We start from the raw sequence: 16,583 nt of genomic DNA, 5'->3' as shown, positions 1-16,583 counted from the left end.
CGTTTAGTTTGCATTTATTCGGACGCGGTTGCACTGCCCGGCGCGCGCTCACCGGCACCGCACGACGCAACGACGCGCACGCACAGTCCACTACCTCGTCGGCACCGCTGCTCGGCTGGTGTGGTCATCATTCCGGCACTCGCGGCCATCGCCTACGTACGCGCGACGCTCACTCGGCGGCACGTACACGCGTACGACCAACGTTTCGTACACCCGAACTATTATTTTATTCTATTTCCGTAATTCGGTTTTTCTTTTTTTTTTCCGTCAATCTCGGTTTTCGGTTTGTTTTTATTTCTGGTCCGCGATCGGACGGAATAGATTTTATTGGTTTTTATTTATTTATTTTTTTTCCTCCCGAAAAACGTAACAGTACTCATTCGCATCGCTCGCGTGTTCGTTTTTCCGTTCGTTTCATCGCTCGCTGTCATTGAGCGGCCCTAATTAATCGTTTCCACTGTACGCGGCACCGACGACAATGTGAACGAGCCCACGTGAAAATGATTGACTTTCGACTACTGATCGACTTTTTTCCGACGTGCCGGCCACCGTCGTCGGTAATCATATGAGGACAACGAATTTTTAACGCACGTGGTGGAACCGTCAATACCGCTTTCATCATGAGGATTAAAATGCCTGCAGTGCGTATCGCTCAAGGTACGTTCAAATTGATGTTTAATTATTGTTATGATTATTTTTTTTTTTTTTTTATTATTATTACTATATTTTTTCCACGTTTACTTGATCAGCTATTTTCGGTTACGGTTTCGCGTCGGTACACACCGATGTACGGGGGTGTTTTCAGAGTTACTGTTTCTTCTACCCTCGCTTCATAATATTTTCTAGGAAAAACCCGGTAAAATACTCGAGCAGTACTCCCGATTTAATCATTGAGTTATCGTTTGTTTTCGGTGCGTATAGTTACGCTTAATCTAACTTTAACGTAGTTGTACCGTACAAGTTTATCAATACCTAGAAGTAGTCGCTCGGGATGGAAATTTTAATATTTCGTAGATATTTTTGTTGCCCGGTGTCGGTGTTTAGATTGGAAAACTAGAATTTCCCGACGCCCGTCTTGAAATGATAATATCGCAGACTAGTGTTGAAAATTGTTCTAATAATGTAATGGGAATAAATTTTTTTTTTGCATTCGATTGTTTTATAATTTTACTATTTTACTATTCGGTGGGCGTTTAATGGATACTACCGTAATAATCACTGTAATAGGTTACGTTTTATATTTTTATATTTTCGACGATTTATGATATTTTTATCGTATAAAAAATATTAACAATAACCGTTCATTTAAATCGTATTAAGTAAACATAAATTCTCCTTTTTTATAGGTATTAAAACGCTATTATGCATAATATGTTGGTATCGCGTTTTATGTCGATCGCGCGTATAATCGTACAACGGAAAAAATTCTCTGCAGGCAATTGTTGTCTGGGCACGTCATAGTCGACGTCGTCAACGTCAGGCGATGCCCACTATACATATTATTATTATCGTTATAATATTTTTGCATTTCGCTATGCCGACGCGCTTCGGTAATATTTTTGCCCGTCCAGCATAAGTCGCGAAAACCATATTATTCTATGGGCCGTTGGCGTAGGTTCCTCCTCTGACGGACATCGCATTGAGTAAGAGCGTGGTGCTGACGACGATTACAAAAAAAAAAAAAAAAACTTACACTCCCCCGAATTTGTCAAGTGTTTTGAATATATATTTCGACACGGGTTCGACAGCGAGGTACCGTTAACGAAAACAATAAATTATACGCGACGCACACGTAATATTTAATAGGCCTTTTGTTTTGTTTTTTTAAAAAAAAAAAAAATACGTGGCGGTAAAACGAGCCACGCGAAGAAACGGGGTACAAAAAAGTGTACGTAATAATAAAAATAAATTAACCGAATACAGTAATGATATCGCGTCGGTAATGTAAAAATGTTGCCGTTGGTGATCCCTTGACCCGCGTTTTATTTATGATCTGAACAGCGATCGGGAGTAAAAGAGAGAACCGAGTGGTGTGGAACGACGACCCTTCCCGCAAGCGCATCAGCTGCTTACGTTCGGTACGTCCGTCATCGATTACGCATTATACGTTTATACTACACATGGAGACGAGTTTTAGGTACTCTTCGTCGTCAACAAATAATAAGTACTACCTACTACCTGTGCGGTTCTCGTCGTCGTTCCTCGGCGATGTGATTCGGATAAGGATTTCGGATAAAACGGATGATTTAAACGATGAGATTGCGACGACGACCCGTGTCTAACTTGGATATACCTCTGGCATTGCGTGTATTTATACCTGTTGTTTTTATACGCGCGTCGGGACGACACGAGAGTTATTTGTGTCCATAACCATTATCGTTTTTTCGACCGATCACGGTAACGCATATAAAATAACGTTCGTTAGTAATACGTGTTGTACGCGCGACCGGCGATAAACTGCGGACAATAGGGTCTATTCCGACTTATTGGCGCGATAACTTCTTCGTTCGTTGACGGGAAAACTTGACCGACGGCACAGTGTTGAGTTGTATGTTTAACGTGACACGAGCGCGTACAAATCAAATCGTTCGAACCGGACTGGAAATGTGATGTGGATTTGACCATAAATTTACTATTTATAATCGCGTTATCGTACGATATACCGGCGGCCAATTGTTAATATTTAATCGACACGTGAAATTAATCGCCCCCAAAATGAGCGCAGACATGTTACGGTCGTCGCCCGCCACCTACCTGCGCTTTCCGCCCCGGAGATATATAATAACCCACGTGGTGTGTTTAAAATTAAAGTTCGTCGCAATCGAAATTATTTTTCGGCGACAATCCCCCGTCCACCCTGTCCACCGTCCCCGCGGTTTGGCGTTCCCACGTTTTGTCGCCTATCGCTTTTTTTCTCTTTTCGTTCCGTCGTGACCGAGGCCGATAACATAATATCTCCGCACTCGCCGTTTTCAGTAGTATCGTTTCAGTGCGCGCGCGTGTGTTCAAACATTTTAACCGCGCACATGTGCACATCTAGATATGAAATAATAAAGCAAATGGTGGAGAGGAAAAAAATTGTACTGGCAGGCGCGCGTGCGTGATGTGCACTACGTTTACGTGCACATATATAATACGATTTAACAAGACGTATTTTTCTTTTTTTTCTTTCGTTCGTTCGTCGCACTCCGCTCGGCCGCGTTTAATGAACGCGCGGTCGGTCCGTGGGAAGCGTGCGCGCGCGCGGTTTGACCCGAGAATGTGGTCAATTACGGCGACGACGACGATGACGACGGTAGACATCGGATGCGCGGGGAGACGCGGTGGCGGCTGCGGTACCGTCTCTACGGGGTGCGGGGGTGGACCGGTGGCCCGCACAAAGGAACCCGGAAAAGCTCCGCGATATTATAGTATTATTTGGGCAAAGGTTAAAAGGTGCATTGTGTACGGTACAGAACGTTTTATATACGTGTGCGCGCCACGGACAGAATATTAGATCGGCCGCCGAAAACTTTTTATAAATCGATCGCGTCCGCCGCGACGATTGTACGTCTTATTAATGGCGATCGCAACGGTTTTGATCATTTTCCCGGTGGTGTTGCGATTATTATCACGGTATGTATTATCACTGAATGTTGTCGGACACTAATGCGGTTAACCACCGGTCGCGGTAACGCCGATTTCCGGACATCGCTTTGTGAAATATGCAAACAACGATAGCGCGTCGTGTTCCTCTCGTTCCTAACCGTGTTCATGGTTCGCTGTACAAATCCTTCGGTCTGTACGCACGTGGAAAAATGTACGACGACGCGGCGGTGTGTTTAACACCCGCGAGGTGCTAGGGGGTCACGCGACCTATATGGTCATCGCTAACGAAACTCTTAAGAGCACTGCGCCGCTGCTGCGGACGCGCGATAGGCTCTCGGACAAGTCGCCGCGCATGATTATCGGTGCCCATTACTCTTGTGTAAACGATCGGGTTACGAAACCCGCCGGTGTGACGTGCCGGCGTGCACCGTACGTAATCTATTATTGCGGCAAGAACGGTAATAAATAAGTAGTACAAGTGACGATCGACCCCGAGGGCTGTTCGCGTCGGCTTTCGAGTCTTGCTAGAGAGCTGCGGACCACGCGCCGTTGCCCCCTCGACCCTCGTGAGCGACATGAGATGCTCACAATTTAGGTGCGATTGTGTTTTTTTTTCCGGTGTCTTTCCTGCGCACGTGCAAGCCCGATCGTGACCCATAACCGCCTAAATCTATATTACTGCTCGTACATGTAGGCATGTGGGTGGTGCGTGTGTAAATACGCCACGCGGTTGATTTATGAACGCGTAAATAAAACGCGGACGCGATTTCCATTTGTCACACGCGTATACGACGTTGACATATATATATATATATATATAACGCACCACGACATGTAGCGTCGCGCACGTTTTGATAAGGTCCTGACGATTTTTCACGGCACGTTAAAAGACACCCAACCTCCTGTTCCATTTCACCGTAGCGATCATCCGACCGAAGTTTTATATTTCTACATAATATTATTGTTATTATTATGTGTCTACTCGTGTTTGTATGTATGTATGTGCGATGTATATAAGTACTCTGGAAACAAATGGCTTCCTGATTTTCGATTTTTTTTTTTTTCTGGTCTAGTAAAACACGAGTGCTGCGGTATAATGTGTACGCGTAAATAATCATAAAACGTATAATAAGTCAGACGAAAAAAAAAACAATTGATTCCGCGGTGAGTAGAAAAAGAATCGCGTGCCTAGCCCAATTCCGTCGTCGTCTTCGTCGTGGTCGGCACGCCCATCCTGCAGCAAAGAGGTGTACGGGAGGGGAACGCTGCCGTCACCGCCGCTGTATCCTTCTAAATAACGTTATTAGGCTAATTTATTTATTTTCTCTATTCGTATATAATACGTTCATATATATATGTGTGTGCACATGGGTTTGTGTATTTTTTTATTATCGTTTGTTTTCGTTCGGGGCTCGTGTCGTCGCGGCCACACCGTCGTGAGCGCATGCCATTTACATACAATGAGTGCCCGTTAAGCCACATTAAACAATTGCAATTACGCCTTCGGCTCGCGCGACCATTGTCGAAAAGAGCGAAAAAAAAAAACCATAACGATTTCGTCGTCATCGCGGTCGCGTGGGAAATGTCGATCGTCGAGAGGCAATGATCGGAAATGCGTGTGACAATCGCGGGAGGAATAAAATAAAACACGATAGCACATCATAGTGTCGGCTAATGAAGGAGAAAACCATGCGTACCATTCTATATAGGTGACGCGTTTCGTGAAGTGTTAACCGTTGGTCGTCGGAGCGAGGTTTTTCGTAACGAAGGAGGAGGAGGAGGTGGCGAGAAATAAGGAGGCGGTGTTTACCGACCGTCGAAAAGAGAGAAAAAAAAAATTCGAAAAAAAAACCTCCACGGACACACACCACCACCGCTGCGAGGTCCTTTTGTTGCGGCGTCGGTTCCACGTCGGGACTCGCCTCATTGGGTTTCCGTACCGGAATTCGTTTCGCAACTGTTTCGCGTCTCTGCCCAATCCCCAAAGACTGTTGGCGGTGTCGGCGGCCATTGCTCTAATTAGTCACACGTTATTTTCACATGCCGCGGCGGCAGCAGAGAAAATGTGTTTCGGAACCGGGGGCGAAAAAAAAAAAAAGTAAACAGATATGATAAAATACACGCGGCGGCGTAGACAACGAAATACGTCTTCGTTCCATATATTATTGTGTACCGTCGAAATCCGAGAAACGCGGCAGATGTCCTCCGCGAGCTCCTCGTCATTATTCATTCGGGATCATCGCCGCCGCCGTCGAGCACAAATCCATTTCTCATGCGCGTATGAGCAGCGGCGGCGATCACCGGCCGCCGGCATTTCCTGCGCGCGGGGCGGCGACGTCACCGCAACAGGACTTTGGCGCGTCCAAAGGCGTACCGGACCGGAAACGCGGCGATTACGCGTCGACGACTATCGCGTGCACACGTATCGAACAATGCGAATCGTCCGCACAATCGTCGTCGTCGCTCTCGGTTGGCGCGGTGTATTGTGCCGTTTGCGTTATCCTGTAGGAGTTTCCCGCAAACACCGTGTATTGATACGTTATAATATTGAGATGCTTCGCGGCGCGTCCACGATAAAAACTCGTGTCCATCGGTGTCCGATGATAATGATTATAGCGGTGGACGAAGGGCACGCGCGAAGGAGAAAGAAAAAATTGAACAAACAAAAGGAAGAAGAAGAAAAAAAAATAATAAATAAATACCGGAACAACAAAAAGGAGGAGGCGCGTCCAGGTGCGCGATGCGTGCCGCGGTGTCTGCGCCACGTAATAATAACGGTAATGATAATATTGTAATATCCGCGTGCATAGTAATGAGCGGCGGTGTTTGACGGGACGGGGCACGCGACCGCGTTGAATCTTCGTCCGCACGGGCCGAAAGGGTTACGCGGAACATAATACGTTGCCGGCGCGACCAAACCGGATTACACAACTCGTGCGCGCGCGCCTGTACGTTTCCCTCGCGCGACAACCGGTTGGGCGTGTGCGCGCGTTCCGCGGCTACCGGTCTACGCGTGCTCATCGAAACCGCGCGTTTTCCGTCGCCGCCCGACTTCCGTTCGTACGTTTTTCACGAAACTCCCACGCGGCGAAACTAACCTCCCGGTGGGACGAGTGCGTTCACACGGCCCCGCGCGTCTTCTCACGGTGCTCTCCGACGGCCGTGCGTTCGAGATTCGCGAAAACAACCCTTTCTTTTCTTTCCACATTTCTGTTTTTTTTTTTTTCGCCGCGAACGGCGGGTGTACAAATGGGGTGCGCGCGAGTGATATTCGCGACGTGTTCCGCGGTGCATTGTGCGCACAATAACAAACGCGCGCGTATACCTGTACAACAATGTAATAACAGCGACTTCTGCGGAGATGGTCGTCGTCGTCGTCGTCCGGCTTCCGTGGGAACGGCCGGCCGGCCGATTGCTTCGATCAATTCGCGCGCAACCCTTTGACGCGCGCGCCCCTCCCGGCTGCTGTGCGAGACGCACCGAAATCCTCGTCCCGTCCGAACATAATAAAAACGGGAATAATAATAAATTTCGATACACGTGTGCGAGCGCAGTCTACACACAGTCCGATAAACGATAATAAAACACTCGGGGTCGCGTGGGAACCAGCTACCTGCTGCTGAAGCCGAGCCGTGTACACACACGCACACGCACGCCACCGTTACGTTTTCGCGCACCTATTATACATATGTTTTATTATATGAAAATAACAATAATCGCGCACCTGCTGAAAACACGTATGTCCCGGGCCTCTCCACCGCCGCCGCCGCCATACGCCGACCGATACCGGTACCGGTCGAGAGAATGTGTTGTCGATTATAAAATAATAACATCGTGTACATGTAGGCACTGCGCGATATAATTACCTATGCGTAATTGTGCCTTTCGTCGTAATTACTTCGATTTATGACATTAATTTGCGTTGGATAGTAGCCGCGGTGCGTACGCACTGTTACACACGCGCGCAATAAGCATGTAGGTACGTTCACAATCGGTCATAAAAAGAAAGAAAAAAAAATAATAAATAAAACAACATACTCGTACAGTGGCTTTGAGAATAATAACAACAATAATATAATAGTAATCCAAATCAATCTGTTACGCGACGGAATATAATAAACGTAAATAATGAAAATAAAAAAAATAAATAAATCACATAATCTCGCGATTGTTTTATGTGCAAAGCTTATCGTCATCGTCGTCATCGCGGGATATGTAACCAACAACGCCCGAAGCGTTTAATATAATATTGTTCGCATAGAGTTACGTAAATCACCACCGATAGTGACCGGCACGCGTGTACTGTTCGTTGAGCTGAAGATGAAACGCGTCTCGGTCAAGCTTACACGACGAAACGTAATAATAACAGTAAACATTTTGTAATACGTATCTGGTGGCGCTGCGGCAGTGCGTACGTACGTTCGTACGGAACCGATTTTTTCTTTTTTCATTCCTTTTTCGCTGCGACACAAGCCGACCAGCGATTATTCAAGTATCGACGCCGCCTCTGCGCGTATACGCTTTCGGCCGCCGGGCAAAACCAGTTGATCGCATTTATAGATCGATATCTTCCGCGCTCGCGCAAGAGACGGGGATTGTCATTTGTACGCACTGTATACGTAGTGCGTACGATATTATACACGACGCGGGTCGTGTGTGGCCTATAAATATATAAAACTATAAACGCGGTCTTAATAATAACCGGGGGGGTGAGCGGCGCGCGTATTTTCGAACTAATTCTCAAATCTATTATTGTCGCATGTGAATCGTTATGTTTTGTGTAATATAATGTAATCGTCTACGCGGTCTGCGCGGGGTTTAGGTTAACGCTGGTAGGGCGAATTACCATTCGAAAATTGTGTTTCGGTACCGTGTAATATTTTAGCAGTCGTATACCGCGCGGTAGACATGATCGAGATTGTCAGACACGACGGTACGGTATATATGTAACAAAAATATATAATATCCTACACGAAGGGCGGCCGGCCGACGATTGTAATCCTCCAAAGTCCATTAATTCGCGTACAAATAATAAATAGAAATATCGGCTCCCAATTTGTGCGCGAACTTGCGACGATGATACCCTTCTGCTGATAACGGCAGTGACAACGTCCTCGTTGGGCGCGTGGTGACGAGGAGGAGCAGGAATGGCGAAGAACAGTACATTATATACGTCATGTATATATGTACACTTGTATGTGCGTGAACGGTTTCTGGTAGGAAATCGAAACGTTGTCCTTTTTAATAGAAACTTCGCGTTTCCCTCGCGGAAAATTATTAATCTCGGTGTACGCGTCCCGGCACGATGCCAACCGGGCGAGGGTCGTAAAAATCGGGCAATTACATCGGTCCTTTTAAGTTGTTTATTGCGAGCGGCGGACATGGTGAGCCGAGTTTTTCCGCGCCCCGCGACGGACGATGTAGTCGGTGGGGTGGGGGGGGGGGGAGTGATTTCTTCTTCGCGCGTTTCAATTAAGTCCTGCGGGAGAAAATAAGAGACAGCGAGAGAGAAAGAGCAAAAATGTTTCCCGAGGCCAAAAGTTTGACGAAGTGTTTTTTTTTTCCGGGTGTTCTTGTTGCCTTCGCCGTTAGAAAAAATCGTCTCCAAGTCCCGCGGGGTCGTCGCCAATCGAATTAACCAATATAAAAATAGCCCCTTCGGCTGTTGTCGGGTCACCGCGTGGCCGTGTGCGAGTCGTTCTAATCGCGTTTACCGCGCACACCGTACGAGGAGAGGAAATACACGTACACACACATATACACACATATACATATATATATATATACAAACAACGAGTGATAATTTTACCTGATGTCTAAGCCCAGGGGGACCCGGAGGTGTATAGACTATTTACTGTTTGCGGCGGTTTACACAGTTTGGCCGATAGATCAAAACGCCAAAGGGGGCACCACCGCATGTGATATATACTCGTATGTGTAGCGTTTCGGTATACTTACGTGGGTGAAGTCGGGCGACAACTGGCCGGGGACAGCTGTGCAAACGCGGCAGCGGCAGGCGAGAGATTTTATTGCCGAGGCGATATACCTCTCTATACGCGTACACGAAATTGTACACGTGTGGCTAGCAGGCGGCGACGGTGGCGACACGCTCGGCGTTACGGAGGCCACACGAGATTTATGTACACGAGAGTGTACTAGCGAGAGAGAGAGAGAGAGAGAGAGAGAGATACTTCCTCTCGTGTCATTATCATTTCTCTTCCCTTATTACGTACGATTTACCACCGACGACGGTGACGACCACACACTAACTTGGGTATATATGTGCGTCGCGCACCGCCACCGTTTACTCGTATCTTTCATTTAACTTTTACTTATTCCATTAGCTCTATGGACTGCAGCGTGTTTTTCACGTACCGGTTCCGACCCGTCCGAGGCACCGCGTCCGTAAGTATTGCACCGTGCGCAATAAGTCGCAGGCCAAGTGCGGGTTTCGAGTGCGTTAACTGCCGTCGCCGCTGAATGTGCCGCGCAACTTATTATTTTTCCGAGGGCGTATACATCCTTTACGTGCATTTTTTTTTTTTTTTATTTCATCCCTCTACTGCAGCGATTCGTGTCCGCCGTAACGTCATCGGCTAGTGCACTCCGCGTCGTCCGCGCTGACTGCTGACCGGATCGGATTTATTTTCATATTACGTAAGAGTCCGATCGGGTGCGCTTATTATTATTGAACGAGCGGAAAACTTTCGACAAGCTAACGAGACGCGCCCGAACGTAGATCTCGGTGCACGTGACCCCCGTGAAACTATTATATGAACGTGTTCGTCGACCGCATTGAATCATCACGCGCGTGTACCTACCGCCGAGAGTTGTACGCGTGACACGGCAACGGACGTCGCATTGTCCCGATGGTAACGCAATAAAATTCGAAAACTGTCGTCGGCCGTTGCGAAAAGGGAAAAATAATAAAAATAAATCGTTTTCGAGTCGACCGTACTAACCGCACTACTCGCGACTGCAGCCGAGAGAAAGTATACTTGTATACTTTGTACTATGTACACGTCGTAGAACGCGTCCGCATTACGATTGTCGTGCGGTAACAGACGCGGACGCCGCCGCCGGGATTGCCGCGATCCAAATGATTAATCAATCGATCGGACGGCGATCAATCACACGCACGAGTACGTGTACACGTACGTATAATTTATGGTGGCAGTCATAATCGCATACGTTCGCGTACAGAAGGTAAACAAATAATAAATAAAAAAAAAAAAAGAAACCGTATGGGGCAATTTTTTTTTTTTTTTTTAAGGCGCAAATCCCTGAACTAGTTTACCTACATATTTATATATATATATATATATATATATTTATATCTTGGAAAATATGATCGTATTCCGGGTGTAACAGCTGAGCGGTAGCGCGTTTATTATTGAAGTGTTCTGTATTTCGTGTTATATTTTATTTTATTATTTTTTTACCCCCGTACGAATCGAGGTGGGTTGACGGGGTTGCCAGCCGGTAGTATCGGAGTGAGTAAGCGGGTTTGGTGCTAGGACGCGACAAATGGCTGGCGGATAGATGTAATTTCCTGGCACGCCGGCGGGGAGTCTCGTAGTAACCTACGATGCGGGTTTTTTTTTTTTTTACCGAAAAGTCAAACGTCGGAGACGGACGTGCACATAATAATACGCGTATGATGGACGACGGAACGTAATGACGTATAATATTTTTTACGCGTGCGTAAAGAGCAACCGGAAAACGCTGCAAACGGAATTTACAGAGAGAGAAAGGAAATCCATATATGTATATTTGTATGCGGCGCGTTTGTGCGCAAGGGGGATGAAAAAAAGTCCGAAACGGAAACGGTCGGTTCGTTTGACCGCCACCCGTGTGCGGGACGGCCTCCTCCCTCGCAGGGGGGGTGTACGCCCGGGGCGTTGACCAAAAGTGACCGAATGACCAATCGATCGGACCAATGACCATCGTCCATCGTCGTCGGTTACCTACTGGCACACGCACATACGGTTCATACGCACGGCGGTTTGGCACGCAGATGTTTTGCGGTCCCCGTCACACCCTTCGCGGGGACGGACGACCAGCGCGCGGCGGACGCACCCCTCGGGCAAACAAAAACACTACCCCACGGGATTTTTCACCGTGTGCTGCTCGCTTGTATACAGAGTGTCCATTAGACGCATTTAAGGTCCTCGTGATACACGTGTATATGTGTGTGTGTGTGTGTGTGTGTGTGTGTGTGTGTGTGTGTATATGTGGAGTGGAGTGGAGTGCGACCGATATATATACGACCGACAACTTATAATAGTTACAAAAATCCTATTTTGTGCGTGTTAATATATATATATATATATATAAGTTATGTGTATAAATATACGTTGGTATCATCGTCCGAGATTTTCACGTCAAACGCACGTTTGCCATTTTTGCGCCGGGTCGTATTATATACAAACGGTCACCCCGCCCCGATTGTGTGGCGGCCGCGGCGCATAAACAATAATATCCCTTCGTCCCCGAAGCGATTAAAAACTATTAGGGACGGACGGAACGCTTACAAATATTGTCAAGAGTAGTTCAGTATAATAGAATCTCTTTGAACACGGCACGAAATAATAATATATATAAACGGCGGATTTCCGGGATATTGGAAACGATTTACAGCGAGAGTAGCGCAATTGCCGAGTACCATTAACCGATATTACCTAGTCATCCGAGGTCAGTACGTATTGTATTTTAAAATGTATCGAGTAGAGAATCGAAATTCGGTCAATTATTGATCCCCTCCCCCCTCTGTTCAACGTAATGCGGGAACTCCCGCGCCGGCTTTGAACTACCGGTTTTAATGCAATCGCTATCGTTTGTGTGCGCTCAGTTTTTAACGATAAACCATATTTATCCGCAACCGACACGTAGTCCAAGTACATTCGAACGTGTAAAAATACTACTGCGCGTTGAAAATTGTATCACGTCGATAGGTTTTTTTGACGTCGCCATTATTTGTCGAAACGAGTCGGCGCTAATGCACCGAACGTACTCGCAATGGTCATGGTTAGACGCGGTAATAAGTCGTGCGCGCGCGCGTGTTGTGCGCAGTACCTTTGACGCGTCATCGCGATAAGTAGCGTTCTGTATGCGGCGGGCGCATCGCCCCATCAGCCCGCAGTGTAACCCTCAAACAGACCTAAACTAATTTACGCGGCGACCACCACATACGTCGTCATCGTTGCCATTATTATTACTACTTGTTTCTGATGGACGATTTCACATTGTTGTATTTTTCGGCGGGGCGCTAAACAGAAAGAAAAAAAAAAAAAAACACGTATATATACGTATAATTTACATCTGTGCGTGCATGCGTTGGGTGTGTGTGCTGGCGCGGAGGGACGACAATCGGTCGATTATTGATTTTCGTCATTAAAACCGATAAGCTCGCATAAAATGGACGGCGTCCGTGTGCGCACAATGAGCCACTACGCGTTTGTGTACATTAACTGGGCGGCTATACCGCGTGACGGCTGTGTGGTCGAGATCGACGATTTATCCCGGGCAAGTCCCTCCCGGAAAATCCTGTGCGCCGCTTATTACGGCAGGGACTGTTGATACAGTAAAAATAAAGTTGTACGTTCGTCGAGCGCAGTATTTTTACGTTATTCTGTTTTTTGTGTCCCCGCAGCGGATACGGATCCGACACAGAGCACCGGCAGCGCCGATCAAGTGGACCTGCTGACCTGCGGCCAGTGCCAGCGAGTGTTCCTGCTGTCGGACATATGCCGGTTCGTCCAGCACAAGGTGACCGGGTGCGGCAAGGACCCGCTGCTGACTGCGGCCAACTGCAACAGTGGTGGCGGCACCGACGACAGCAGTGGCGGACCGCCGCCGCCGCTGGACAACGGACTGTCCGCGACCAAGACGAAACCGTCGCAGCACCACAACCATCACCACCGGTCGCAGTCGCCGACGGTCGACGATCCGCTGGCTCATCACCATCACCAGAGACGGCCGCCGTCGTCGAGCACGCCTAAGCGGTCGTCCGACCACCACCGGAACAACGGTGGCGGTGACGACGCGATGAGCTCCGAGGACGAGAAAGCCGCGGCCGCGGGACGAGTGAAACAGGGATCCGAGTCGTCCGAGGATTTGGGCTACAAGAAGTCGTCCAACCGCTGCTCGGTGTCGTCGTGCGTGGACGCCGAATCCAACACCACCAACACAGGTATTTTTTCATGCACATTTATTTTCCACCCTCCCCCCCCTACCCCGAGCACGTCCGGGATTTCGTTTTCACGTGTTTCGCGTTCTATTTCGCTTTTTTTTTCATCACGGAGTCCCCATCCTCTCCGCGCGCGCCTGGAGCGGAGTTATTGGAAAAGTTGTGCAATCGGTTTCGAATTCAGCCGAACGTCGTATATAAATTGAAAAGTTACGTTCGCCTTCTCCCCGTCGTCATCATCATCATCATCATCTCGCGTGCAGTAGTCGAATTTCGTGTGTCGTTCGCCCGCCGGCGAAAACGTATACAATACACACGTCTATATATATAAATCTAAATCTCGCACTGCCAATGTGCGCACTCCGAGTATATTGTATATCCGAGAAAACTAATGACAAGAAAATAATTCCGTTCCTTTCCCTTCGGCCTCCTCCTCGTCGTCCTCATCGTCCCGGCGTTGATTTGCTTTTATGAGAGACAAGACTAAGGGGGCTAAGGCGAGACGAACGAAGATTGCGGATGAGAAAATAATACGTCGTTTTATATGTTGTGTGTACCCTATCCCTATCGTTTCTACCAGCGGTTAGAGAAGTGACGTTGTAATGCGCACGCGGGTTTCGAAACTACGTCTTGCGACATTCTAGAAAATTTTTTTTCATAAAATTCACGACACCAGTTGCGACACAAGTCAAATAATTATTGTACCCGTACCCGTGTGCGGTGCCTGAAAGTGAACTACAATTTAAATCGTCCTTCGCATCGCCACCGGTTATATTCGTCGTGATGTACAAATATAAAAAAAAAAAAGGTTTTATGTTTAAGACAATGTATGTTTATATTTTATTTGCTTTAATTTTTTATTAAAAATCATCAATAAATTAAATTTACAATGCAAATTATTTGTGAATAAAACTTTTATGATTATCTGTCGCAGATACATTTAAATAAATTTTCACAGTAAAAATAGTAATAATAAATAAAAACTACAAAGATATATATATATAGGTAATGTAATTAGAACTAGAACAAACAGATATTAACCATGAGGAACATAAATATAAAATTTGTAATTATAATGTTAGAATTTTTGTTTTTTCGTTCACGTTTATCAAATATATTTTTACCGGAACATCATTATTATTGTATCGTTTTCACGACTGTGAAAATCTATGCCTGAAATTATCATATTTTTTCGATGCGGTTCAAGAAGTGGGCGGTCGTTTAAATGCATTTTCGGCCAATTTGTTGCGGTCCAACGTTGTTATTTTACCATTAAAATATCCTAACAATATAAATATAACAGCGGCGACAGGATTTACAAGATAACGAAACACTTGTACCCCGGTGCATCGTCGTCGTCGTGCGTATAATAATTGTTGGCGCGACGGCGATGACGGGCAACCGCCCGTAGAGAGCAACATAGCGAGAGAGAAGGAGAGAGTGAGAGAGAGACTTGCCGCACTGAAATAATGATAATTAAAGGTCCTTGATTTTGGTGTTGGTCTTAGATTTTTGGCGCGTATTAAATGTAAAAACACCAGACTATTGCGTGTGTGTGTGTGTGTGTGTGTGTGGAAAGAAGTCAACCGAGGTGCAACGGACCGAGAAAACAGTGGAGGAAACAGATGGAAGTGAGGAAAACCGACTACGAAGCTCTCCAGGTGTCAACACAAGTCATTAGCCCGGCCGGAGGACCTTTTTTATTTTTTTCCACAAGGTGCGCGCGCGCACGCGGTTCATCGGGTTCCACGCAGAGATTTCCATTATACTCCGGTCAATTAGAACGTGTACAACAGATACGAATATAATATACACATCGACGTGTTTTTCTCTCGACAATAATATACAATAATATGCAACCTTGTTTCCAATTAGCGGCGCGTTTCACACTGGATCGAGACGTTCTGGATCGGCGACAGATTTTAATTGCATCCGCGCGCGACAACCGGGGAAAACTCCGCCGCGCCACGACCGTTGTTTCTCTCCCGGTGCACGCGCGTTCATGGGAAACTTATTATTACAATACGTCGACGGCACATTTTTAACGGCCGAATAATCGTCAATAGCCGCCGGACACACGAACGACATTTGGCCACGCGACGGGGAGCAGCGCGAAATCCTTTCGAATTAAAAAACGGAAAGAAAAAAAAAAACCGCGCTACCAGTGCGAACGCCCGTGCCCGCGTATAACGTCCACGCGGACAATCGTTGCGTACGTGTACACTGTTATACGACAAGCGTTAACGATAATTATTATCATTACGCGACGTAATAGTCGCGCGTGTGAGAGAAATGCGTTTTTTTTTTTTTTTTGTAAAGATTCGTTTTGTTTATTTCATGCACGTACTGCTGTCATTACAATTATTATATTGTGCGGGACACTGAGACCGCGGATAAAAGATGAACGGTTTGAGGTCAAACGACGATTGTACAAAGGACGAGCGAAGAGGAGAGCACTGCGATTGTTAGTTGAGCGTACGTAGTCCGAGTGAAAACGAAAGTTCAATCTGAAACGTCCGCCGGTCAGTTACGTTGTTTTCGGTATTTTTCACACGTCGACCACGACCCGTATGTGTGTACTGCTCACTGCACGTCGTATCGCTAAACTCGAACGTTGCGTCAACCCTTTCGCGGAGCCGCTAAAACTGGTCCGCGGAGGCGCTCCACCGCTGCGGATTAACCGCGGCAGCCGCGCTATGCCCATTGTCCAGTTTTCGGACTCCCTCGCACATGATACGATACGGCACAGGCCCCGCGGGGACCCTGCGACATTTCACCCTTTCCCCATTGCGTCACCCTGTTTTTA

General features: G+C 47.0%; 1 protein-coding gene across 1 annotated transcript in view; it reads left to right on the top strand.

Moving 5' to 3' along the window:
- Positions 1–16,583, top strand: part of LOC112688865 (sal-like protein 3) — a gene marked incomplete at its 5' end in the record, with an annotated part of 26,776 nt that continues 10,193 nt past the window's right edge. The window contains 2 exon segments of the mRNA XM_025562271.1: positions 1–657; positions 13,241–13,780. Coding sequence (XP_025418056.1) covers positions 621–657; positions 13,241–13,780 — 577 coding nt within the window.

The sequence above is a fragment of the Sipha flava genome, unplaced genomic scaffold (assembly GCF_003268045.1).
Source record: "Sipha flava isolate LNK unplaced genomic scaffold, YSA_version1 40_pilon_pilon, whole genome shotgun sequence".
Lineage (NCBI taxonomy): Eukaryota > Metazoa > Arthropoda > Insecta > Hemiptera > Aphididae > Sipha > Sipha flava.
Note: the sequence above shows the minus strand (reverse complement) of the source record. Positions and strands in the feature narration are given on the sequence as shown.